The sequence below is a fragment of the Syzygium oleosum genome, unplaced genomic scaffold (genome assembly GCF_021117445.2).
Source record: "Syzygium oleosum isolate NSW1041296 unplaced genomic scaffold, Sole_v2.1 Sole_v2.11, whole genome shotgun sequence".
Classification (NCBI taxonomy): Eukaryota; Viridiplantae; Streptophyta; class Magnoliopsida; order Myrtales; family Myrtaceae; genus Syzygium; species Syzygium oleosum.
Genome location: NW_026607495.1, coordinates 10,223,931 through 10,251,744, shown reverse-complemented (window position 1 = coordinate 10,251,744; position 27,814 = coordinate 10,223,931). Strand labels below are relative to the sequence as shown.

General features: G+C 40.3%; 4 protein-coding genes across 4 annotated transcripts; all 4 read left to right on the top strand.

Moving 5' to 3' along the window:
- On the top strand, nt 1-2,500 carry LOC115680578 (trans-resveratrol di-O-methyltransferase-like). The gene is made up of 2 exons (XM_030604398.2): nt 1-1,386; nt 2,069-2,500. Exons 1-2 carry the CDS (start codon nt 574-576, stop codon nt 2,375-2,377), a joined length of 1,122 nt encoding a protein of 373 aa, XP_030460258.2. The 5' UTR covers nt 1-573; the 3' UTR covers nt 2,378-2,500.
- A 2,101-nt stretch (nt 2,501-4,601) lies between these two features.
- Nucleotides 4,602-11,996, top strand: LOC115680579 (trans-resveratrol di-O-methyltransferase-like). The gene is made up of 2 exons (XM_056316092.1): nt 4,602-5,494; nt 11,585-11,996. The coding sequence occupies exons 1-2, from the start codon at nt 4,688-4,690 to the stop codon at nt 11,891-11,893; spliced, it is 1,116 nt and encodes a 371-aa protein (XP_056172067.1). The 5' UTR covers nt 4,602-4,687; the 3' UTR covers nt 11,894-11,996.
- Nucleotides 11,997-12,987: 991 nt separating this feature from the next.
- Nucleotides 12,988-15,842, top strand: LOC115680577 (trans-resveratrol di-O-methyltransferase-like). The gene is made up of 2 exons (XM_030604397.2): nt 12,988-13,980; nt 15,371-15,842. Exons 1-2 carry the CDS (start codon nt 13,060-13,062, stop codon nt 15,677-15,679), a joined length of 1,230 nt encoding a protein of 409 aa, XP_030460257.2. The 5' UTR covers nt 12,988-13,059; the 3' UTR covers nt 15,680-15,842.
- Nucleotides 15,843-22,800: 6,958 nt separating this feature from the next.
- On the top strand, nt 22,801-24,041 carry LOC115680552 (uncharacterized). Its single transcript, XM_030604373.2, has 2 exons — nt 22,801-23,043; nt 23,365-24,041. The coding sequence occupies exons 1-2, from the start codon at nt 22,876-22,878 to the stop codon at nt 23,935-23,937; spliced, it is 741 nt and encodes a 246-aa protein (XP_030460233.1). The 5' UTR covers nt 22,801-22,875; the 3' UTR covers nt 23,938-24,041.
- Nucleotides 24,042-27,814: the final 3,773 nt, after the last annotated feature.

The following is a 27,814-nucleotide window of genomic DNA, read 5'->3' as shown; positions in this document are numbered from 1 at the left end:
TCTTCGGGCGTAAAAGGAGGACTTCCACAAATTGCTCCATAACGATGGAATTGAAGGCACAGAAAAAAAGGTATGTGAGCTTTGTTTGTCTCCATCCATTATTTAATCACGAAGAGGAGTACCTTCAGCATTATATAAAGAGGAGGAGAAAGAGTGGTTTGTAGCGCCTAAGTCCTTGGCGGCCAGGAGGGTGATTTACGTGAATGCGTTGGTTTTCTTGTTGTAATTACACCTTGTAGTGATTTAGCCAGTTAAATTCTTGTGATTAGAATTTGTGAAATTCCTTAAATGAGATTTCACTAGAAATTGTGAGGGATTAAACACTGAGTGAGTTATTTGGTATAGTTAAGGGCTGGGAAATACTGAGAGAGTGTTTGAGTACTCGAGTGATTGTAATCTCCGTTGTATCGCTTATTTCTATAGCAGAATTCTTGCTACTTTCTCTGTGGACGTAAGTACCGACATTCAAACTGAATCATAGAAATCCGGTGTCGGATTTATTTCCTTCCTTCTATCTATTATCGGATCCGCTTGTCCCATATTTTTCAAAACAATTTCCTTCAGAACAAAGCCATGCATCATCTTGGCCACTCTGGCGAAACCAAAGAGATGTTCCAAGCTCAATCGCACCTCTACAGTCTCACCTCCATCTTCGTATCGTCCATGTCTCTCAAATGTGCCGTCCAGCTTCGCATACCGGACGTCATAAACGACCACAAGCAGCCCATCACTCTTCTCGAGCTGGCCTCGGCGCTCCGGATTCACCCGTCAAAAACCACGTGCCTTCACCGTCTCATCCGCGTTTTGGTTCATTTAAACGTATTCGCTGAGACCCTTGTTCCCAAGCATGGAGGAGGAGGAGAAGAAGAAGAAGTTAAAGCCTACGTCTTGACCCCTTCTTCGAGTTTGCTTCTGAGTGATAAAGCCACGGGGCTCTCGCCATTCATCGTGGCCATGCTTGATCCGGCTCTCGTGGCTCCTTGGCATTTTCTTGGAGATTGGCTCCAAGGGAATCGCGAAAACGATTGCAGCAACAAATTGATTAGCCCTTTCGAGGCTGCGCATGGATTGAACCTGTGGGACTATGGGGGGCAGAATCCTGAATTCGGTCGTGCATTCAATGGAGCGATGGCCATCGACTCTCAAATGATGAATTTGGTCATCAAGGACTGTAAGCATATCTTTCAAGGGTTGAACACTCTGGTGGACGTCGGAGGCGGCACGGGCACGGTGGCGAAGACAATCTCCGAGGCATGTCCGGGATTGAAGTGCACGGTGCTCGATCTCCCACATGTGGTTGCTGGCTTGCCGGAGAGTGAGAATGTGAAGTTCGTTGGGGGTGATATGTTCGAGTTCATCCCCCCTTCCGATGCCATTTTGCTGAAGGTATGTGCTTTGAATTTGTTCATGTATATGTTTATGTTTCCATTGGATTGACTTGGTAAAAAAAAAAAAAACTATGTGTGGATGGGATATATGACAAAGTTTGAATCTTCAAGTTGGTGTAGAGTTCCGTTTTTTTGGCAAAAAATAAATAATTTGAAAAATATTTTCCTAAACATAATCGTTCTTATCTTTTATACAAATAGAACAAAAAATATTTTCATCATCCACCAAAATATTTAAAAATAAATTATTGTTGATAATAAAAATATTCTTCATTAACTAGTTATTTCAAACGATACAAGCGGTTATTTTTAAGAAAATATTTTAAAATTTTTATTTTTCACGAAATAAATGTGGCCTAAATAATGTAATGTTTGGATTATTTACCCAAGTTCAAACTAGTGTTTTAACAGGTTCAAGAACATAGTGAGGTATTATTGGGTCAATATTATTCATCTAAGTTGGAGCTTCAGGTCATGTTCCTATTGAAATAAAATATCTAGCTCGCCTCAATCATTAATCCCTCTGTATGCCACTGTTGAAAAAGTTAGAAAATTCTATTGGGGTCGCATTCAAGTACTTAAACACGCAATGAAAGTTAGGTGAGACTTTAGTGTTCGATAAGTCTTCTTCCTTTGAATGGTTGCTACTAATTACTTGGATGTACTTGTTGATGATATAGTTGATGTTACATGCTTGGAGCGACGAGGACTGTGTGAAGGTGCTGCGAAGATGCAGAGAAGCGATCGCTGGCAAGAACAACGAGCGAGGGAAGGTGATAATCATAGACATTGTGATAAGCGAGACCGAGGATGACGATGCCGAAGCAACTGCAACAAAGCTCTTCTTCGATATGTTGATGATGACGGTGGTCACTGGAAGAGAGAGGACCAAGAAAGAGTGGGAAAAACTTTTCTCGGAGGCCGGCTTCAGACAGCACAAGATAACTCCTATGTTTGGATTAAGGTCTCTCATTGAAGTCTTTCCTTAGGGATTCAAATTGTGTATATTTACAAGCACCGCTTGTAAATTCATTTAAAGCCATACTATATATGTACTAAGAAGTTGTACTAATCTTGTTTGATATTTGAAATGACATTTGGTTATGGATTTTTATTATGTCTCAATATATATGTCACATTTATCTGATGATAAATGCGTACAGATAATTTTACATTGATGTGAACTAACACTAATACTAAATATTTTGGTGAATTGAATGAACCCATCCGCCTTATCTTGGGCCCCATCTCTTTAAGTAATTATTGATCAAAAGATACCTATGCTTGAATCCTTCATTTTTTCGTACCTACATGACTAGCTCTACACCCTAATTTTAAATCCCATTTTGGTAAACTTCGGTTCTTGCATGACTTAAAAGCAACACCGTGTGGAGTAGGGATATACTGAAACATGTCTAGAATATTAGTTTATTAAATGATGTGACAGATTAGAGCATGCCATTTAATAAGTGAGTCATACTCAGTACAAAAAACAGTCTAACATTACCTAATAAAGTAATGGTAGAGATACTAAAACTCGTCACCTAAATTAGTTTATTAAGGCCAAAAGTACACTAGAAGTCATAACTTATGTATGGCGATCACTTTGGTGCCACTTTTTTTCGATCACTTTGGTGCCAACTTTTTGAAAACGATCATTTTAATGCCAATGCGACGTGGCTCACGGAACTGATGTGGCGCCACACGGCTCGCGGGAGAAGGTCCAGATCGGCCATTAAAAACCAATAACACGCCGTTTAGCCCTGACATGTAATTTTTTAAAAAATTAAATTAAATTAAATTAAATAATAAAAAAAAAAGCAGCGGCTGCGAGGCCTCGCAGCTGCCGCATAACCCACCACCGCCGGAAGGGCCGGCGGTGGTGGGCGCAGTGTCGGCGAGGGTCACCGGCCCCCGGTCGGGCCCGCGACCCTCGCCGAGCCCAACGAGGGCGGATCCGGCGAGGCGAGACCTCGCCGTCAGCGACCTAGGCGACGCGAGGTCCGCTCGCTTTAGCCGGGCGAGGCGAGACCTCGCCGTCGCCCGGGTTGCGACGGCGAGGTCTCGCCGCCAATGAAGGCGAGGCCGACCTCGCCGTCGCTTGGGTCGCGACGGCGAGGTCTCGCCGCCCGCCGAAGGCGAGGTCGACCTCGTCGTCGCGACCCAGTGCGACGGCGAGGTCTCGCAGTCGCGACGCGAGGCACGCCTCGCCACGGATCCGGCCCTCGCCGACCACGCGCCCCACCACCGCCGGCCCTTCCCAATGGGTGGTGGGCCAGCGTGCAGGCGCGAGGGCTCCTCGCCGCTGCTGCAACTTTTTTTTTTTCTAAAATTAAAAATTCGAAAAAGCCATATAATTTCCACGTGTACATGTCGACCATTTTTTTTAATATAAATGCCGTGTCTTTTTTCACGGAAATCATTAAAGTGATCTATTTTCCTCCGATTTGGCACCAAAGCCGATCCGAAAAAAGTTGTGGTACTGTAAATGATCGCCGTACACAAGTTGTGGCACTTCCATGTACTTTTGCCTTTTATTAAGTGATGTAGCGCTTTTTCGGTGGGAATTTAAGATGGTGGGCAAAATCAAGCTTGCCTAGTATTATTCTACTTATCGTACACTAATTTAGAAAACTAGTTTTAGGATATCCCGCGTTCTTCAATTTAAACGAATTTAGTAGAAGAGTCTTAGTATGTCTAGTATTATTCTACTTATCGTACACTAATTTAGAAAACTAGTATTAGGATATCCGGCATTCTTCAATTTAAACGGTAAGTGATATCCATGTAAATTTGTGGAAATAATGTTATGATACCGTGATTGGATTATTAAACTGGTCTATAACGAATATGGCTAGTTGTATAAGTGGATATTTTAAACAAATGAATTTATAACGCCAAAATACACACTTTGTATATTATTTAGTAAAACCCATCATATCTAAAAGAGGAAAAGCTAGATCTATTTCTCATCTCATGAGATAGCTATTGTTGAAAGGGATAAGGAAGAATGCCTGATTTTTCCCTGCTGAGACTCGTTTATTTGGGTTGAATTAATCAACTACTTATTGTTTACGACTCCTCTTCTTTCAACGTGCCAATTTCTTTTTTGATCGAAATACAACGTGCCAATTGATTGGTAAAACCCAAGAAGCCAAACGTGAACCGGCTTCTCTTGCAAGAAAAAAGCCATCTCTATGAACTTATTCCATCGACTTCTCTACAGAACCAGGAATTTATACCTCTGTTATCTCAACCGAGTGATTCCCGAATCATCTAGTCTAGTTCACAACCAAACCATGCATCCTCTCAGTAACTCTCAAGAAGCCAAAGAGATGTTCCAAGCTCAATTCCACCTCTACAATCACACCTTCAACTTCATCTCTTCCATGTCTCTCAAATGCGCGGTGCAACTCCGCATCCCCGATGTCATACATGACCACAAGCGACCCATGACCCTCCTTGAGCTAGCCTCAGAACTCCGAATCCACCCGTCCAAAATGACGTGTCTTTACCGCCTCATGCACGTTTTGGTTCACTCGGGCATTTTTGCAGAGACGCTTGTTCCCAAGAATGGAGAACAAGAAAAAGAAATTAAGGCTTATGTCTTGACGCCTTCTTCGTGTCTACTTTTGAGCGATACGGTCACGGGGCTCTTGCCGTTCGTCACGACCATGCTCGGTCCGGCTCTTGTGAGTCCTTGGCATTTTCTTGGAGATTGGCTCCAAGGAAATAACCATGACGATTGTAGAGACAAATTAAACAATCCTTTTGAGGCTGCGCATGGAGTCAATCTATGGGACTATGGGAGGAAGAATCCTGAATTTGGGAATACATTCAATAGAGCAATGGCCGGTGATTCTCAGTTGATGAATTTGGTAATTAAGGATTGTAAAGAGATCTTTGAAGGGTTGAATTCTTTGGTGGATGTCGGAGGCGGCACGGGAACCATGGCAAGGATAATCTCCGAGGTGTGTCCAGGGTTGAAGTGCACGGTGCTTGATCTCCCACACGTGGTTGCCGGCTTGCCGGAGAGTGAGAATGTGAAGTTTGTTGGTGGTGATATGTTTGAGTCCATCCCTTCTGCAGATGCTATTTTACTCAAGGTATGTACTATAGCATTTCACTGTTATAAATTGGTGGGAAATTCCAAATAAGGGCCTAAAGTGCTCTTATTTTCTCAAATAAGAACCGGAAGTGAACCTTATCTCAAATTAGGGTATTAAGTGAACTTTATTTCAAATAAGGGCCTGAAGTTGTCATATTAGTCTCAAAGAAGGGCATGACCTCACTGACCGAAGGGCGTTTTCATCATTTACTTTTTTGAATTCTTTTTCCTTTTTTTCTCTCATTTTTCCTTATTCTGTTATTTTCTTTTTATTTTTTATTTTTTCCTCTTCCCTTCGTCGGCCATCGCCGGGCCTTGTCGATGTCGGACGGTTGCCCTGGGTTGGGTCGATGAGGGCGGCTCTTGCCCGCCTAGGCAAGGGCAGCCCTCGCTCGACGTCGGCGAGGGCGGCCATCGCCGGATCTAGTGAGGAATGCCGTTGCCCAACGCTAGTGAGGACAACCCTTGCCCTTGTCGGATCTGGCAAGGAACGCCCTTGGTAGATAGGGCGAGGATGACCTGTCACGCCTCGAACCCCGCTATGGTCGTTATGATGCGACGACCCAGGACTCGTCGCCGACCCTTTTCTTTTTATCTTTTAATTACGCATGCGAAACGATCACAAAGAATCCCTGACAACAACAATAAACAGGATAGTTAGGAAAACAATTCACAAATCAAACCACACTATTTTGATTTTCACTTGATTAACCCCTGGGAACATTCTTACAAGCCCACATCGGGCGCTACCACAAAAGCCAGCAAAAAGAGTAAAGGCTAGGGTTAATCTACTCCATCGACAAGTCGATCCCAAAAAGCCAGCTTCTAGACGCCCTGAACCAAACTGGGTGCAACAACATGCTAGGGGCCTGAAAAAGGTTAACAACAACAAATGAGACGAAAGTCTCAATAAGTTAATGCCTAAGCCCCGCTTAGGAGGCTAACTCGCACGGGGTCCCTAACCGTGCAATACAAAGATCAACACATCATCATTAAACAATGACGTTATCCTTACCTCGCCTGGGACACTCGGATGAAATGCATATGTCGCAAACTCGAAGCATCTAGATCAATTACTCATGCATCAATGCATCACAAGCGGGCGTGTCCCGATTATAAGATAGAATCCACTTGAGCACGTCCCATACCATGCCTAGCAGCTTCTACCACATAATCGACTATGCATCACACGTATTCCAGCTTATTACGCCTCGGCCACCACACATCAAGCGATACGCAGCAAGATGGCGGTCTACCGGTAAAACCGGGCTCCGTCCCGCCCGTCGGGCACGGCTACGTCAAACGATCTACAAGAAGACGGCATTCCAATACGGCAACATCAAACGATCTACGAAGATGGTATCCCGTAAGAAGCATCGAGTCCGCCTCGGCCGCGACAAGGCATCCGGTATCGGCACTCCGCATAATCCCCAGGCATCCGATAAATCGGGCATCGTCAAGCGATACACAAGAAGACGGTTCCAACGTGTGACCACACGAGCACACAAGCATTTGGCCAATTATTATCTTCTCAATTAGCCCACGCATACATGAATCGTGCTTCCTCGACGTCATACAATAATACCAAGTGGCCACACATGCAAACAATGAAACAATTCTTGCAATCTTCGATATCAAACACGAATATCAACCACAAAGTATCACTAACATTACTTGGCATAACAGAATAAAATAATTTAATTCCAAAAGTCTCATAAATTTTTCCACGTAAACTTTCGATCAAACAATTTGCCATAAAATCAATTTAATACGACAATTCAGCGGCAAAATCGCCAACATTCAAGCTAGAAATCATAATTTGAAATTATAAATTTTCCGAAATAACAATAAATTAAATTCGGAATTAATTAATTAATAATATCCGAAAATAATTTAATTTTCCAAAATGTCAAAATATTTCTTCGAATTGAAATCATTCAAATCATTTCCTAAATACGCCAACTTATACGGCGAAAACCAACATTGGCATCACAATTTGACGCTAGAAATTTTCCGAAAATAATAACATTTAATTTTCGGAAATTAATTATTTAATAATAAAAATATTAATATTTAATTCGAAATTAATTTATTAACTAATAAAATAATATTTAAATTCCGAAAATAATAACATTTCATATAATAATCAATAACAATAAACTAATCAATAACAATAACCTAATCAATAACTTATACCCTAAACACCATTAACTAACCACTAACCCACAATTAACACAAACTAAACATAAATTAAACTACTCTATGCAAGTTTAACGCCCTAAACACGGGATTAGGGGTTAACTTACTCGGCTAACGCCGGCGATGACGCGAGGACAACGGCAGCGACGAGGGCGGTCCGTGGTGGTTCCGGTTCGGACTCGGCGGCCGGCGAACGACGGTGAACGGCGAAGGAATAGCCGCCGTGGGGGCTGATCCAGCGCGGCCTGGGCTGTTCCGGGGGGAATTGGCGGCTGGCGGCGGTGTCCCGGTAGCTGGGACAGCGGCGGCGACGTCCGGGACGGTGGCGGCGAGCGGCGGAGATGGACAACGGGGCCGGCTCCGGCAGCGAGTGGGCTGGGCAGGGGCGAGCTCGGCCAGAGGGGAGTCGGGATGGCGGTCGGAGGCGGCACGGTGGCGGTTAGGACGGGCTGGGGTGGCGCGACGGCGGAGCGGCGAGCGGTGGCTGAGCTGGTCCCGGCGAGGCGCGGTCGCGAGTGGAACAGAAGCGGAGCGGAACCAGAAACAATCAACGTCGGGGGAGGAAGAAAGGGAAGGAAGAGAAGGAAGAAAAGAAGAAAAGGAGAAAAAGAAAAAGAAAAATGAGAAAAGGAAGAGAGAGAGAGAGAGAGAGAGAGAGAGTTGGTGGGGTAGGTGGGGGAGAGGTCAGACACGCAAGGGGAGGGGATCGGCGGAAAAGAGGGGATGAGAGAGAGAGAGTAGTCAAATCGCAATAATCGGGATCCAACGGCCACGGTTTAAATCCGGAAACGATCTAACGGTCCCCGAAAAATCCTAATTAATATTTTTAGGATTTGGCCAAAAGGGTGTTGAATAAAAACACACTGCGAAGGTGGCCTACCAATCCAAATTCGCACCCGGCCAAAAATTCACTTTTCACGTATCCCGGTAATATCGAGATTGGCCACACTAATATCGACACCGTCCAATTAAATTGTTCCGACTCCGAGAAATTCGACACCAAAGTTTGGGCTCTAAATAACGGCCAAATTCGATCGAACAAGATTCTAAAAATCTCAATTTTAAAAGCAATAACTGGGAGTGATCAGTTTCCGGGCGAGATTTTACTATAAGCACACTGACGAATTACACGTTTTATAAATCCCAAAAGTGGGTCGAAATTCGGAATGTCATATGACCCTTGCTCAGGCCCGGCGACCTCTGCCAGCCATCGACGAGGCACGGCGATGGCCGAGGGAGGGAAAACGAAAAAAGAAAAAAGAAAAGAAAAGAAAAAGAAAAGGAAAAGAAAAGAAAAGTAAAAATAAATAAAAATATATATACTTAGGCCCCGTTCGTTTGGCGGAAAATATTCTCCTTTTGGAAAATATTTTTCCGGTGTTCGGCGATCAATATGAAAAGTTTCGGAAAATATTTTTCGCTGCGATCGCCGGCCGGCGGCGGCGGCGGCGTCGGGCGATCGGCGGCGGGCGGGCGGGCGGGCGGCGGCGACCGCGGCTCGCGGGCTGCGGGCTGGCGTCCGCGGCCGGCGGGTGGGCGGCGGGCGGGGCGTGGCGTCCGGCGGCGGCGGGCGGACAGCGGCGGACGCCGGCACGCGCGGCGCGGCGGGGCGGCGGCGGGCGACCAACGAGGGCGGCGGGCGGGCGGCGGGCGACCAACGGCGGGCGGCGGGCGGGCGGCGGCCAACGGCGGTGACCGCGATCAACTTCCTCTCCCGCGGAAAACATTTTCCCTCCCATAGGCAATTTTACCTTCAATTTGGAGGAAAATGATTTCCTCTTTGTGAAAAGAGGAAATTATTTTCCTCAAAATAATGAAGGATTTGGGGGTGGGGAAGGAAAATGTTTTCCCACGGAAAACATTTTCCGCCCCCGAACACCGGAAAACGCGGAAAATGTTTTCCAGAAAAATATTTTTCCGCAAACGAACACAGCCTTAGAATTTTTTGACTAAAATATCCCTTGTTGGAATAGTCACATGTTGGCCAGCTGGCTAAAAGTCTTTATTTGAGACGATTTGATTATTTCGGGCCCTTATTTGAGAAAATGAAGGCATTTCGGGCCCTTATTTGGAATTTTCCCTAAATTGGATGTGGATCTTAATTTGCATAATAAGTTGATAGCATCTGATTATTTAGAAAGAAACTAATTCGGCATCTGCAATACGTAATTTTCATTTTCACAAAGATTACCTGATATAGGACATTGAATTATAAAAATTTTTGCGTGCTAGATTGAATTCATTGTCGAGTGTGTGAATCTCAATTATTAATTATGTTGAGAATATGTCTCGAATTTGAGCTCGTAAAGGAAACCAATCCAAGTTGCTTTCTTAGTTTGAGGAGGTTTTTTAATTTTAGTGGTTTCCTAGTTTGAATTGGTTTTTTAAATTCAATGGTTTCCTAGTTTGAGTAGATTTTCTAAAAATGTTTCCTATTTTGGATACAAATGTTATACATATAAGAGATGAAATTCTGTTTAGTATTGCACACTCGAGCAAATAAGCGGACTCTTAGAGTTTTCTTTTTGTGAGTTTTTTGAGTCAATTCTCTTTGAGAAATTATTAGATAATACTTGTAGTTATTACTTTTGGTGTAATCTAGGATTGAAAATACTTGAGCGATTGCAACTATATATTCTTCTTATTAATAGTAGATTTCATGGCGATTAGCTCTGCCAGTGAAGTAGGTATCAACCCTTAGATCGAACCATGTAATCTCTAGTGTTTTTTTGATTGTTTCTCATTTATTTCTCTAGTGATTTCTTCTTCTTGCGTCAGACTTGAATTGTAAAATTCTTTAGCTTCCGTATTATTTTACAACATTTGGTATCGGAGCTTTGGTTAGGATTTCTAAAGTTAATTTGGGGCTTTTGCTTATCCGGCCCTTCCCGGCGATGGTGGGGCAGCAGTGGCATGGGCCTGCAGCCCTCCCTGCTTAGTTTCTCCTTTCTTTATTTAGTAAATTTAGCTTATTTTTTAAATTTTAATTTAAATAAAATTTGTATTAAAAATTAGTTTTGGGCCAAAATGGCATTGTTTTAGTCACGTTATTTCCATGTAGTATAGAGAAATAATAAAAATAAGTCACGTCAACATTTTTCACTTTTTGCACGTTTTAGTATTTAATTGCACTTTTATGATAAGTTTTAGAATTTCTAGTGCATTTATCCATTATTATTTTGCAGAGCTTTTCTCTCTCATCTATCATATCTCATCTAATCAAGATTTCTCTGCATATTTCTTTTTAAGTTAATACCTTGAGGGTTGCTTTGTTTTTCAATTTTTTTTCAAATTGAACTCCTCTTTTAGCAAATTAGGAGTGCTTTATGATTTTAGAAACCTCAAAATTTACACTCTTCCCTTTCAGACCAGAAATCCATCTGGACGTCTCTTACTTTCTCGCTTTACAGCGGAATCCTTGTAGCCATGATCATTTGTCTCGTACTCTCTGCCTCTTTCTTCTCAAATTCTTTCTTCGAAACGTTCAAATCCAAATTTCACTCACGGCTCCAAAGAAAAGAATCCTCGAAACTTACCAAGGAGCACGGAAATCAAACAGAATCGCCTCCTTGCCCTAACATGAATCTGAAGAACCCAACAAAAGCGACCTCACTACGAAGCATGACAATTTCGGAGACCATAACTCTTCTTCTGTTGGTTAGTTTCTACTAAGTAATGTTAGGAACGCGAATCTTTTGATGAGAAAAAGTAGAACAAAAAACATGCAATTTTTATGTGGAAAACCCTTTCAAAATAATAAGGGAAAAATCATGATATCGCGCTTGGCAATCTCTCCACTATTAGCAGCATTATAAGCTTCAAAGTTACAATTTCTCTATCAGACTCCACAACTCCATCAAGTAATTGGGTGTATCTGCTGATAACTTAGTTGCTATTACACGGTTGGAGCGACGAGGACTGTGTCAAGGTGCTGAGAAAATGCAAAGAAGCGATCGCTGGCAAGAACAAGGAGCGGGGGAAGGTGATAATCATGGACATTGTGATAGGCGAGACTGAGGATGATGATGCCCAAGCAACAGCGACAAAGCTCTTCTGCGATATGCTGATGATGACGGTGGGCCCCGGAAGAGAGAGGACCGAGAAAGAGTGGGAAAAACTTTTCTCGGAGGCCGGTTTCAGACGGCACAAGATAACTCCTATGTTTGAATTAAGGTCTCTCATTGAAGTCTTTCCTTAGAGATTGAACTTGTGTCCATTTGCAAGCACTCTTGTGATTTCGTTAAGAATCCTACCATGTATGTACTAAGAACTTATATTAAATCTTGCCTGATATTTTATTATATGCTTATGGATTATTATTATGTCTAGATTTAGATGTCACTACCTGACCATCAATGTGTAATTTTTTTTACATTCAACGCGACCTAATAATAATATTAAATTTTTCGGTGAATTATGAACCTATCCCCTTATTTGGGACCCCATATCTTGAAGTAATAATTGGTCAAAAGATACCTATGCGTGAATCTTTCATTTTCCACACCTACGTGACTAGCTCTACACCTCTCATTTTTGTAAACTTGGGTTTTTACATGACTGAAAAGCAACATTGTGTAGAAATCTTATATATTGTTTCGATTAAATGATGTGACAAATTAAAGTAGTTCTTTTAACAAGATATTCAATATTACGGATATTATATGATATTACCTAATAAAGCAACGGTAAAATTGCTAAGACTCATCAGCTGGGTAAGTGATGCGGCACTTTTGTTAATGGTAACTTATATTGGCCCATTTAAGAACATGAAGATGACAATGCCAGATCACCGATAAACAAATTTAGTAGTAGTGTCTTTGTATGTCTAGCACTATTTTACTTATGATTAACTAAGTTTGTAAACTAAAATTAGGATGTCGTTCACTCTTCAATTTAAAAAATAATATAAATTTGCTGAAGTATGGTTAGGAAGATGTGATAGGGCAAACGAAAGAAAAAAGGACACGAACTTTGAAAGGACATATAACTAAAAGTCACAGCAAGTGGTCCTTTTCTGACCAAAAAAAAAAAAACAACACGAGGTCCTTTGATGTTGTATGATCTTGAAAACTTACAACATGTGGCGAGCTTTCGCTTTCTACCTCAGAGGAACTGGCTGGGATTTCATTGTGGCATCCTTTTCAACTCCGTCTCAAAGTCACAAGCTACTGTTCCTATTTGTCTGCTAGAAACTCCCTACGATCATATCACTTCTGGTCTGATAATCAGGTAAATTTTTAGTGCATGTACTTGGAATTGGCCATACCAATGTTCCAAATAATAGCTTCACTCTAGAGAATATATAGCCTTCTGCTTGAATCAGTATAGTATCAGTCAACCCGCCTCTCAGGCAAGCAAAAAGCCATGTCTATGAACTTATACCATCGGCTTCTCTTCAGAACCAGGAATTTCTCACTCTACTGTCACAGCCGATTCATGCCCGATTCATCAAGTCTTGTTCACAACAAAACCGTGCATCATCTCAGCCACTCTCCTGAAGCTGAAGCCAAAGAGATGTTCCAAGCTCAATCCCACCTCTACAACCACACCTTCAACTTCATCTCTTCCATGTCTCTCAAATGCGCGGTCCAACTCTGCATCCCTGACGTCATTCACGACCACGAGCGACCCATGACCCTCCTCGAGCTGGCCTCGGTGCTCCGAATCCACCCGTCCAAATCAACATGCCTTTACCGCCTCATGCGCGTTTTGGTTCACTCGGGCATTTTCGCAGAGACCCTCATTCCGAAGAATGGAGAAGAAGAAGAAGAAGTTAAGGCTTATGTCTCGACGCCTTCTTCGCGTTTGCTTTTGAGTGATAAGGTCGTGGGGCTCTCGCCGTTCGTCGCGGCCATGCTCGATCCAGCTCTTGTGGCTCCTTGGCATTTTCTTGGAGATTGGCTCCAAGGAAATAACGACATCGGTTGCAGAGACAAATTAATCAATCCTTTTGTGGCTGCACATGGAGGCGATCTATGGGACTATGGGAGGAAGAATCCTGAATTTGGGAATACATTCAATAGAGCAATGGCCAGTGATTCTCAGATGATGAATTTGGTTATTCAGGATTGTAAAGAGATCTTCGAAGGGTTAAATTCTTTGGTGGACGTCGGAGGCGGCACAGGAATCGTGGCGAGGATAATCTCCAAGGCGTGTCCGGGGTTGAAGTGCACGGTGCTCGATCTCCCGCAGGTGGTTGCTGGCTTGCCGGATAGTGAGACTCTGAAGTTTGTTGGTGGTGATATGTTTGAGTCCATTCCTTCTACAGATGCGATTTTACTCAAGGTATGCAGTATAGCATTTCCCAGTTGGCAATTGGCTGTGGTTCTTACTTTGCATATCAAGTTAATCGCTTTTAATTTCCCAACATGAGATGGTGGATTTTAGAAACTTTTGCCTGCGAGTGTGAATTCATTATTGACTGAGTGAGTCTAAATCACTAACGATGTGAGAAGTCTCACATGTATTCATATTTAATCCAATGGCTTGGACATTCGTAAGTGGAACTCTCTGATGTTAGTCAACAAATTTAATGTCGCGTTCATGAGCTTTTGACTGTGGACTTAAACATTTGAATAGTCTGTTGCATATTTCTATCCATTGTTGGATGCGTCCATTATTGACCATAGATAATGCCATGTACACGCTTGGAGCAAAGAGGATTGTGTGAATGTGGGGATAATTACGAAAAAAGTCCTAAACCAATTGTATAATGCCAACTCAATCGTAAACTTTTCGATTTGGCAAATTCAGTTATAACCTTTTGACGCTTTGCTAATGTAATCCTTTTGGTATGAAACCGTTGACGTGGATGATGGCGCCAATGTGGATGCTTTACCAATGTAGTCATTTTATTTTTTCCATTTTTTCTTTCTTATTTTTTAAATTAAAATATTGTCAACGTTAGCTCTCGCCGCTACACGTAAGATGGCTGACATACACGCCAGCTAATTTCGGCAAAAATTGGCCGGAATGACCAAATTGGCAAGCCATCAAAATTTTAGGATTAAATTGGCCAAATTTAAAAAATTTATAATTGAATTGACATATGTACAATGGATTTATCATTTTTTTGGTAATTTTCTCATGAAACCTGTGAGCTAAAAGCTTAAGCTTTAGATTAAGGTGCGGTTCCAACACTTCCCCCCACAAGAAAGCCAACTCAAAGCGTGGATATATGTAATTAGGGAGGCAAATAGGGGCCTGAAAGATTTGAACTTAGGTCATCCTATTTTGATAGCATATGAGATGTTGTGGAATAATTGTCAATTTTTTTAAAAGTTTAAGCTGTTTAATGAAGATATTATTTAATATTTAAATATTTTAGCAAAATGGAGTATCGAGATTTAAGTTTGTGACATGCGCTCTAATACCATGTCAAATAAATCATTTTCCTCAAAAGTCTAAGGCCAGCAGATGTACTTATCGCTACTTTAAATAGAGATATAAATATTGTAGAGCTTCACTCTCCACTGGGACATTAATGTACTTTCAACATTTTACTGTGAAATTTTTCCATTGTCCAGTCAACAGATTTGATGTCACATTGACGAATTTCCCACTTCATACGCATTAGTTGGATTCCATAATCTCCAACACAAGTGGGTCAACATTTGAAAAGTTTTCTTGTGTTGCATATGTTCTTCTAACTGGATGCACCATTCGCTGATCACAGTTGACTTTACACGCTTGGAGCGACGAGGACTGTGTGAAGGTGCTGAGAAAATGCAAAGAAGCAATTGGCGACAAAAACAACGAGCAAGGGAAGGTAATAATCATGGACATTGTGATAAGTGAGACTGAGGACGATGCTCCAGAAGAAACTGCAACGAAGCTCTTCTTCGATGTGTTGATGATGACGGTGGCCACAGGAAGAGAGAGGACCGAGAAAGAGTGGGAAAAGCTTTTCTTGGAGGCCGGTTTCAGACGGTACAAGATAACTCCTATGTTTGGTTTGAGGTCTCTCATTGAAGTTTTTCCCTAAACAGTGCGTGTTTGTTCGAGACGAGGGATGCCGCTCACTTGGTTCTTATCGTGAACCCACATGCTGTCTATATCCTGGGATCGCATCAACTGTCCATCCAATTATATTTATCACCTCACCTGATCCAAATGCCACAAACCCTAGCACACGAAAAAAATCCTCCTTTCTCTACCTCCCTCATGCGCCTCTTGCCCGATTGTCGCACTTACCCTGCCATCGCCACAGTTGAAGCCGCGGCCGCCTAGTTTGGGCCCAACCATCATTACCTATCAGGCCGAGCTGTTGAGTCATAATCTTGTGCTTGGAAACAACTTATGGGACTAGAGCGGGATAGGTGGATTTGCATCCAAACATGAGATTGTATCGTGCACTGATTGTAATTTAATTAAGACGAATACATATGTACCAATTAGTTTTATGAGACCTGATTTAACATTTAATGTGGCATATGATTATTGGAGAATTAAATGAATTCATCCGCCTTACCTTGGGTATTACCTTTCAAAAAATTGACCAAGAAAACACCATGTGCATGAAGATTTTCCATCTTTCCATATCTAATTGGCTAGGTGGACACTCTACTTTTAAACTCTCTTTTAGTAAAATCGGATTATTGCATGACCTAAAAAGGAATATGGCGAAGAATATGAAGTTCTCTAAAATTAGTTTATTAAATAATGTCATAAAGCCAAAGCAGGCTTTTTTAACAAGTAGATTATATTCAGCGTCAAGAAAGAATCTATCACATCATTTAACAATACATTGATCAAATGATAGTCCTGGAATAATCTGCATTGAATTGACTTGGGTGAATACAAAAAGAATTTAATATATGTACATCTTTGCACCTTGAGTTTTTTCCCCAAGTACCACTTTGCACCCTGCCATCAGTCACTATCATGTCTTCAATTGCCCTAATACCCTAAAAACCTTTTTAACTTTAGCTTTTATCTCAATTTTACTTTTTTTTTAAAAAAAACTTCAAACTTTAGATCATATCCAAATTATAATAAACCTTTTTTTATCCCGTAAAAAAATCCCAACATTAGATCCAATCTTAATTATACCCTGAACTTTTTTTTTATCTCATAAAAAACTCTCAACTTTAGGTCCAGTATGAATTCTACGCTAAAATATTTTTGTCTCATAAAAAAATCCCAGCTTTAAGTCTAGTTTCAATTTCATTTTAATTTTTTTTCTTATAAAGATTACCAACTTTTACTTGAGTCTCAAATTTGTTTTCCATTAACCTTCTATCAAAATCGCCCTTATTGATTTTGCGCTCGATCTTCAATTTCTCGTGCTCGGAAATGTTCCATCTCTCAAGGTCGGAGAGCTCACGCTCGGGACGCTCGAACAGCTCGTGCTTGGAAGTTTTCTATCTCTCGGTTGTGAACGAGAAATTTTGGATGGAGGTTAATGAGGGCAGATTTGTGACTCAAGTAAAAGTTTGTGATTTTTTTTTGAGACTGTAAAAATTTTAGGGTAAAATTGGGACAAGACCTAAAGTTGGCAGTTTTTTATAGAACAAAAAAAAATTTAAGGTAAAATTGGGACATGACCTAAAGTTAAGAATTTTTTATGGGACAAAAAAAATTTATGGTAGATTTGGGACTATACCTAAAGTTGGAAGTTTTTTATGAGACAAAAGATAAAATTGTGATAAAAGTTAAATTTAGAGGTTTTTTAGGGTATTAGCCCCATTTACAAAAGCATCATTTTCCTTCCAAAAATGACCCTACCCACATTCTAAGTTCACCACCACACTCAATAACCCCAACCAAACTTTTCTCAACGTACGGTTGTCCTAAGCACATATGCCAACAATAAATACACAATAAGTACGAACATACAATGCCAAAAAACAATATATGCGGCAACAAATGTCTTCAGCAGCTCTTCTTGAAGAAATGTGAGCACCCTTCATTCTTGAATTTGGTAGAGAACATGCAGCGCACCCTAATTCACGGCTTTCTTGATTTCTTTTTGTCCTCTAGCATTAATCGGTTAAAGGTATTATCACCAAAAATCAATTTGGCCGTTACTATATATAACAGCGACGAGGGCATAAGAAAGAGTGGTTGAGCGTGATAGAGGCAGAGAAAGGGTGAGCGAGAGAGAGAGAGAGAGAGAGAGAGGCTGGACGGAGGGATCGTCGCGTTGGCCCCATTGGTGGTGGTGGATCGCACGGCTTGACGGGACAGTGACGGGTGGTGTGGCAACGAACCGAAGAGCGAGGGAGATGGTGGCTGCCTCTGTCGTACGGGTGCTAGGGTGCGAACTTTTGTATGTCCTACGGGCACACGACAGACAAAACTACATCTGTTCTTTGCAATCTTACTTGTGGTGTAGTATTATGTTCTCAAGAAGGGTAAATTTATATTCTGAATTAAAATTTTAATATTTTTCTTATCTCAATCGTTTTTGTTGAAGATCAATAAAAGTTCCGAAGAACAAAAAAAAGACAATGATGCTGCTCTAAGTTTTTGGGGCGTTAAAGGAATAAGGACTTCTGACATAAAAAAAGGAAATAAAGACAAGTTATTGACATGCTCACGGCTCTACCCGGCCTAGAGATTTTTTCAATTGGAAAAATACTTAATAATTGGTTGGATCCGGAATGTATCTAGCAAAGTAAGTCATGGGGGGCCAACTATAAACCGATGGAGAAACTCAATATACTTATTCTTATAAATTGAGTTTAATTGAAAAAGATAAGATGGATAATTTTCAAGATTAAATGGAAGGTAGGGGTATAGCCCTAGTGACGATGAGGCAAAGGTCTGATATAAGTACCATTAAGCTTTATCACGTAGGTAACTAGCTGGGAGATCTGTTGTAATCGGATGGTGATGCGATATGTATGTAATTACAAAAGTTGTATTTTTCTCCATTTCTAGTTAGATGTCAAAGTGATCAGTCGGCAGGTTGGGATCTGATCGGACTTCAAAGTTAGGCCTAAATTTATACACATGACCGCCCATCATCATAAATTTTGTATATACAAATTTTTTGGTAGGGTTGGGTTTTATCGCTCTATGTCGTTGCCCAAACCCGTTCAAAATGTCTTTAAACATTGTGCCTTAGCCCCGCCTGGGCTAGCCAATGGGCCGCTGGGCCGATGATCACGAAATTTGCTCGAACCATTTTTTGTTTTTCACTGGTGGATTACAAAATTTGACATTAACCATATGTGATGTAAATTGAACATAAATGTGCAAGATGTCTTTGTTTGTATCTTACTAATCAGAATACCGGTTAGAGAAGGAAGAACATTTTGTCCTTTACAGAAAGTGTAAAAATAACGAAAGAACATGCATCTGACAAATCCTAAGAAGATTAGAATATCTATTAGCAAAATGAGCAGCAAAACATTGGAACCCGCTTAAAGAACGTAAGTTTAAGCTCCAATCCTTTTGGGCTTCCTTTCAGAACTTCAGTGGGCTAGGAGGGCCCTGGATCTCTTGGCCCAGCCATGAGGTTATATGATAATTTCCATAGGTACAGTGCTAATTATTATTTTATTATGTATTAACACCATGAAAAACCCTAAATTGGTACACCTATGACAAATTTATCATAAACTAATTTTTTGACAATCAAAAACCCTAAATTGGTACAGTTGTGACAAATTGACCAAAAACTAATTTTTTGACCTCAAAAAATCCCAAACTGATACATTTGTAACAAATTCACCATCCATTAAATTGGATTAATATCACGAAAAATCATAAACCGGTACACTCGTGACAAACGGAGGGTAAAACCCCAAACTGGTACACCCATCATCAACCATATGTCATCAAACTCAGAAATTTGACGGTAAAATTTAACGGAAACTAACAGAGGATAAAATTGTCATAGAGGTATATCAGTTTGGGTTTTTCGAAGATCATAAAATTAGTTTAGATTAAATTTGTCACAGCTGTACCGATTTTGGGTTTTTCTTGGAATTAACCATATTATAATACTATGCTTTTAACTATGCTATTCTATACCAATAACTATTACCATCATACTATGAAGGCCTGAAATAGAAATTAGTAGTAAGCGATTATAGATAGATGCAAAAGGATTTCAGAATCATCCCTGGGGTGAACATTGCATCTGACATATTCTTTAGCATATACTCTTCCTTTCTTTTTGTTGGGAGTAAATCTTAACAGCTTCAAAAGTTACTGTTTCTTAACAAGAATGAAATCAAAGTCACATCCGTACCAAACAAGCTAATGAATACGAAACGTGTCTCCAATGTCAAGAACACCATTAGAATTTCAGACCTAAATGATATAAAAGCTTATCATCCTGGAAAATGATCGATGACGCCGGAGATCTTTTGCTTGCCCCACACGTTATAGGGGAACGAAACCTTTTTGTCCTGACTGAAGAAAGTCTATGGCGAAGAAAGAAAAAGAGAATTGAACAAAAGTTAGGAATTGGGAACTTAGATTGAGATTCTCCGTCTTTGGCTGCTGTCTGATCTTCTCCATCTCATATTCCAATTCGTAATCAGCTGGATTTATATATCACTTCATGTCAAAATGATAAATGGTAAACACGTGCTCTGCTGAACTCTCTTTTGTAGAATATTGAGCTAGATTGGCTGCTCTGTATGCGGCAGAAGCTACTTTTCTTGAATCTTATCTCCTTTCTTAAGGTTTAGTCGCTTTTCTTTTAGCAGACGGAACAAGGGTTTCTTAGCATAAAACCATCAAGACTTCCAAACTAGTATTGTACGATATATTTATCCCATAATAATTTTCGTCTCTAAAATAATTTCAAACTACCTGACGACACATTTATCCAAAATTAATTTTCGTCTCATGTAAAACCCTGCACTAATATCTCCTACATCTGATGCCAAACTGTTGACGGATGGTAGATTTGGGTCAGGGGTATCAGTTTCAGAATTTTCGTGAGAAAATTAAATTGCATAAATGTGTCGTAGAATACTAGTTTAAGATTTTTGTAAAAGGAGAATTAGTTTAGAGTAAATGTCTCAAAACCAGTCCAATTTATCACTTTTAGTTGTATTAATCCTTAATAATTTGATGTAGTGTGAATTCCCATATAGCAAAAAGGAAAGAAAAGTGAATCTGACAAGAAATGATACTAAAATCGGGTGAATTCCCTAAAAAAATTCCAAACTTTAGGTCGAGTCTCGAATCTGTTCCGAACTTTTTTTTGTTTTAGAAAAAATCCTAAACTTTAGGTCAAGTTCCAAATCTGCCATGAACTTTTTCTTGTCTCGGTAAAAACCTCAAACTTTAAGTTCAGTTCTAAATCTGTCCCGAATTTTGTTTTATGTAAAAAAAATCAGCAAATTTCAATTTATTTTCACAAATATACCAGCGTGATCTAGTCCCAACTTGATGTGGCACTTCCACGTCGATAACAAATCCACATTAGCAAAGTAATTGGGCGATAGGTACAGACCGACGTTGCATTAACACTTCAATAACAAATCAAACCAAATAAAAATTGTTGGAATTCTCCAAAATAAAACCATTCAAGGATATGAAAGTTAGGGACGATAACAAATCCACCCAAAAAAACTTTTTTTAATTTAAAAAAAAACCTAATTTTTAGGTTCAGTCCAAATTTGCTCAGAACTTTTCTTTGTCTAAAAAAAGGCCCCATTACTTTATTGATGTAGATTTGTTATTGACGTTGATGTAGATTTGTTATTGACGTAGAAGTGCCACATCAAGTTTGGACTAGATCATGGGGTGATTTTTTTTACACAACAAAATTTGGGACAGATTTGGGACTGAACTTAAAGTTTGGGGTTTTTTCTTAGAGAAAAAAAAGTTCGGGGCAGATTTGAGATTTGACCTAAAGTTGGGGGTTTTTCTGAGACAAAAAAAAGTTCGGGGCAGATTTGGGACTTGACCTAAAGTTGAGGGTTTTTTAGGGAATTAGGCCTACTAAAATCTCTTGTTTTTTATTAGCAGATTATGTTTTGATAATTAGGATTATATTTGCAAAGGATTGCAAACAAGTTAATCTTCAACCAAAGCTAAGATGACAAATAATGTAATGTTGTTTGATTTGAATCTAGGGAAAATGACACAAATGATTCTTGAATTTTGGCATAATATGCAATGTGATCCCTAAACTTTTAATTTGTTTAATGTGGTTCCTGGACTTTTGGTACATGTTTAATTTATTTCTTGCACTTTATGAAAATGTCCCTAAACTTAAATTAATGGAAAGGGCAATATTGATCATTTTTATATAGTTTAGGAACCAAATTGAATATGCACTAAAAGTCCAAGGACCATATTAAACAAATTAAAGGTTTAAGGACCACATTGCATATTGGGGTAAAGTTTCGGAACCATATTGAATAAATTGAAAGTTTATGGACCACTTTGCACATTAAGACAAAGTTTAAAGACCATTTGTGTCATTATCCCTTGAATCTAAGCCATTGTTGATGGAGTAATTGTTTTTGTATGTGTTTCCAAGTTTGTATGCATTGTATGTTGCAAATTAAGTGGTCCAATCATGTCTAAGAAAGTAAAACCAACAAATCACTTTTTAAAAAGTTAAAAATCACAAGTGATCACTTTCAATAAAAAGTGGCACTCAAGTAATCACATTTCACTAAACTTTATCGCATCAGATTTCTGACAAGTCATGTCGGTTGGAAAAATTGTTAAAATATTGTCGCATCGGATTTCTGGCATCCCAAATCGAAATTGATACTTAAGTAATCGTTCTTTTACCAAAGTGGCATTGACGTGATCCATTGAAAAGTTTTGCTATTAAAATGAGCGTCAATTGAGAGTTATGACACTGTTAGTGTTATTTTCCCTTTCCTGATCTTATCTCCTTTTCAGAAGGTTTAGTAGTAATACGAATTGAAAACTAGCTAAAGCATATCATTATACAGTAGAATAACTACAATCCTAGGACCATCTTTTTTCGGAAATGCAAGAAACATTAATTTTGGTGGTTATGATTGGATTGCGATGTAGGAACCAGAAAAAGGACTGGGATGTTCATTCGGGGTTTCACATGTTCCTATCTACTCGAATTGGAAGTCCAACATGGATTACACATAAATTGAAAAAAAACGTTAACAATTTGCATAAGCAAGCAGCCAAGGAATCGAATACACCTAATCATCCACTCTCTCTTCCTCTGATAGAGTCAAGTAACTGAGCAACACTTAAGAGAGAACCAAAAGAATGGGGTTTGAGAAGAAAGATCTCGATGTGGTGCTGGTTCCGAGTGGCTTGCTCATTATGTTCGGGTACCATCTGTTCCTCCTCTACAGATACCTCCATCAGCCTCACACCACTGTCATGGGTTTTGAGAACTACAACAAGCGCCTCTGGGTTCAGGCCATCATGCAGGTCATATCTCTCTCCATCCAGTTCTATTTTAGTCCCACTATACATTCTTCGATCAATTAAAGATTGCCCGAGAGCGCAGCCGAATTCGAACTCCCCTGATTCCCACGCATTGGACCGTCAAAAACTATAAACTGTGACCCGTGCCTTTCTCTTATTGGTTGCCCTTATCGAATTAATGGTCGCTAGCTCGGCTTGTACGAAATTCACGAGAAGGGTCATTGTGAAAAGAGCCGAAACTTGATCAACTCGGGTGCTTGTGCTGTTTCTGTGCCATTTCTGATCAATCAAAGCACAAATTATTAACACAATGGGATCTTGCAGGGTGAGAGGAGGGACATTGGCCCGTGCATCTCTGTCATCTCTGCCAACATAACCGCGGCTACGTTCCTGTCCTCTGTCTCGCTCACCCTCTGCTCCCTGATCGGCGCTTGGATCAGCAACACCACCAACAACTTCTTTGAGAGCGACCTCATCTATGGCGACACCCAGCTCACCACCCTCTCCATCAAGTACGTCAGCCTCCTAATCTTCTTCCTCGTCGCCTTCTCATGCTTTGTCCAGTCAGCCCGGCACTTCGTCCATGCCAACTACCTGATCAGCACGCCGAGTCTGAACGTCCCTCTGAAGAGGGTCGAGGTTGCTGTTATCCGAGGTGGCGATTTCTGGTCTCTTGGGCTCAGGGCACTGTACTTTGCTCTGAACTTGCTTCTCTGGTTCTTCGGACCAATACCCATGTTTGTTTGCTCCATTTCCATGGTCCTGTTCTTGCACTATCTCGACTCGAACACCACACCGTTGATTGAGGAGTTTGATGGGAGGCAAGTGGTGAAGAATGTGGAGCACAGACTGTCTGAGATGGCAATGGCCATCCACATGCCTTCACATCAGAATTAGGCCAGGCCTGATTTGTTTGTGTACATCTAGGAAGAAAAATACACGGGGTCAGATTTTTCTTGAGGTATATAGGCAATCTTTTGCTATAAGCTGCATAATTGTACTAAAATACAGGAAAAGTACTTTACAGTTTATACTATCAGCTGTCATATTCTCAATCAATTGGCCCTCTTTTCCAAAAGTTTAGGATGGAATGACCTCAATATCAGTAAAATTCCTAAAAACTCTCGACGTAAACACTGGTGCTCTTACAATCTCTAAAAAAATATTCCTTTGCTACAGCTATTGATCACTAATTAAAAGATCTCATCCTTTTATCAACTTTTATAGGGCATGAGGCTTTATATGAAGACTATGAGAAGATGCACGTACTATCAGCAGGATACGATCAAAACTCGAAGGAGCATAGAAGCATAAGAATCCCTGCACTTTTGTACCCGCTGAAATTGCTTGTTACCCCACGCGTAATGAAAAGCTTGTCATGTAAATTACAACACAAATCAAAGTCAAATGCGCACCAAATAAGCTCGTGAATATGAAACGTTTCTCAACCTCAAGAACACCATTTAGAATTAGGCCTTAAAGTGGTTAATGTAAAAGCTTATCATCCTGGACGAAAAAGAGAGGAAAAAATTGATGGTCTGATCGATGACGCCAGAAGCTTCAGCTTGCCCCAATATGTTACAGTAAAATGAGAAGTTTTTGTCCTAATTGAAGAAAGTCTATGGCGAAGAAAAAGAGGACAAAAATGAAGAAAAGTCAGGAATTGGAAACTTACATGAGATTCTCCTTCTTTGGCTGCCGCCTGATCTTCTCCGACTCATATTCTAACTCGTGGTCAGCTATATACATAGTTCGCTTGAGGACCAAGCCTTTTGGAAGGTTTAGTCGCTTTTATTTTAGCATAAGCGACGAGGGTTTCTTTTTTCTAGACTTATAAACTTTCTTATTAATTAGATGTTCTTTGAACTCTAGGAAATAAAAGGGGAAAATTGTCAAAAAAATCCTAAATCTATAGTACTTTTGACAATTCAGTTCTAAACCTTTTAGTTTTGCCAATTGAGTCCATACGGCTAATTTTCGTCAGAAATCGTTGACGTGGTCGTTGGTCATGTCACGTAGGATGTCCGACTCTGACGTGGAAATTTTTTAATAATATTTTAATATTTTTTGAATTTATTTGTTATTTTCTTTTTCCTTTTTTTCTTTCTTTCTTTTTTCTTCCCTTCTTCCTCCTCTAGCTAATCGCCAAGCATTGGTGATGGCCGACGACTGGCTAGAGGCGAGGGCTGGTGAGGTCCTTGGGCAAGCCTCGCTCGCCCTTGGCGAGGCTTGCTCTTGCTGGTGGCCGGCGGGGGCAAGCTTTGCTAGAGGAAGACGATTGGCTAGAGGAGGAAGAAGGAAAGAAAAAAGAAAAGAAAAAGAAAGAGAATGAAAAGAAAAAAATAAAAAAAATTGATAAAAATTTATTAAAAATTGTCCAAGTCAGTGTTAGTCGCGCCACATAGGACGGTTGGCGTCCACGTTAATGATCTTAAGCTAAAATTGGCCTGATGAGCTCGATTGGCAAATCAAGAAAATATTTAGGATTCAATTGGCAAATTGAAAGGTTTAAGACTGAATTGGCAAAAGTGCAATAGGTTAAGAACTTTTTGAACAATTTTTAAAAAGTGGCCCCTTAAATTGTTTGAGCTCTCGCATGACCTTATTAGCCTCACTAGTGAGATTTCATATCCAACCCAAGGTTAGTTGTGGCTTGGATTAATAGGTCTTTCACAAACCCAACCCCGGCCCGCCCCGAACCCGTTGTTATGAACTGCCTTATAAGTGGTTCTCGGAGGAAGCTGTGCGCAGAGCTATATGTTTTGGAAGTTAGAGTTGATGTTAAAGGTCTGGCAACCCATACAATTGGCAGAGCCAAAATTGAGATCAATCTGGAGACACCTTTGAAGTCTGGATCTCTGACTAGTCTGGAAGGAAGGAAACTTTAGCCGGACTTTAAATACGAAAGACTACCCCATGACTGTTATTTGTGGGTAGGATGGGTGATTCAGCAATTTGTTTTGGCCAATGGTTGAGGGTTGAAGATCATGAGCCAAGCCCTTTCTAGAAAGCTTTCTACCGAAAATATAATGTTACAGCTGAAGATGATGAAACAATTTATCGGATTGTGCACTTTGATGTAAGAACTACCAGCCTGTCTAGAATGACTCTGGGGGAAATTGAGGAAGAATTAGCAGAAGTAGTAAATGGGGTTGACAGCAACCTGCAACAGGGGATCAAGGATTCAGGGACATGGACTCAAGTAGTAATGCTCCTTGGGCCATCTCTAAGACAGGAAATGGTAGCCTCAAATCCCAATTCAATGAAGGAGAAAAAGATGAAGACACCTTGCTAGGGATCCAAACTTATGGTCCTCAAAAGAGTAAAGAGGTACTGGCCTTACGGAACTCTACTTAGTATTCAAGCTGTGATTGATGAAACTTGCATTTTAGATACCTCAATTCATATGCCAAAGGATTAGCAAAATGGACTTTGGTAGCTAGTCCTAATAAGCCACCATATGACAAAATGAGGTTTTTATGTTAGAGGGCATGCCTCCGAAAATCCATGCAGTTATGAGCCATTATGGCTCGGAAAGGCCCGGTCCGGTGCTCTTGAAGGAGACATAAAATCAAAAAGTTGTCCACTAGAGAATGAGAAGGAGATTAAATTTTAGAGTTGCTATACTGTTATACTATGCTTTTGTACCCTGCTAATTTATACCAATAAATATTACCATCATACCAAATAAAGGCCTACAATAAAAGCCAGTAGTCTCTGCTTGTGGCTGTTGCTTTTAAAAGATTTCAGAATCATCTCTGGTGTGAATATTGCATGTGACATGTTCTTTTGCATTTGCTCTTCCTTTCTTTTATGGGAGTAAATCTAAACAACTTCGAAACTTAATGTGTTCGGATATGAATAAAATCAACAACAGACATGTAAATTCAAATTCAATTTAAAGTCACATCCGTGACAAATAAGCTCATGTAATGCAAACCATGTCTCAACCTCAAAAACACCTTTTAGAATTGGGAAAATGACATAAATAATCTCCATATTTTAGTTTAATGTGCAAATTATCCATGGACTTGCGAGTCCCTAAACTATTGTGAAAAGTGCAATCTAGTCCCCAAAGACATGTAAAATTGTGTAATATAGTTCCTAAACTTTTAATTTATTCAATTTTTTCCTTCAACTTTTCATAATCAAGTCAAATCAGTCTGTCCATACTGTTTACAAGTTTTCATAACTACACTATTTTCCATATTTTGGACTTTAAAGTGGATAATATAAAAGCTTATCATCCTGGAAAAGGAAAAGGAAGAAAAGTAATAGTCTGATCAATGATGTCGGAAGTCTTCAGCTTGCCCAATGCGTTATAGTGGAACGAAACATTCTTGTCCCATGTGCATAAAGTCTACGGCGGAAAATTAGAAAAAAGAGAATTGAAGAAAAGTCAGGAATTGGCACTTTGTGCGAGATTTTTCTCCGTCTTTGGCTGCTGTCTGATCTTCTCCGTCCCATATTCAACTTGTGGTCCCTAGACTTGTAAATTTCCTTATACATCGGTTGAAAACCCTACATGTGCTAGTTTTCGTTGACAAACGGTGTAGTAGGTCTATCGAGGTTGAGATCTCCATATCTTAAACGGCAGTGCAATTGTCTTCTATATCGTACGACATTTTGCCCGAAAAACTATTGATTTTCCTTTTCGTAATCAATGTTAGAGTCAGATTGTGTTTGGTCTAGTTCGCATGGACCTCGATTACTAGGGGGTGGTTTCCGGGTGGATCGGTTCCCGGCCTATACTCAGAGACCGACCCTGTGACTC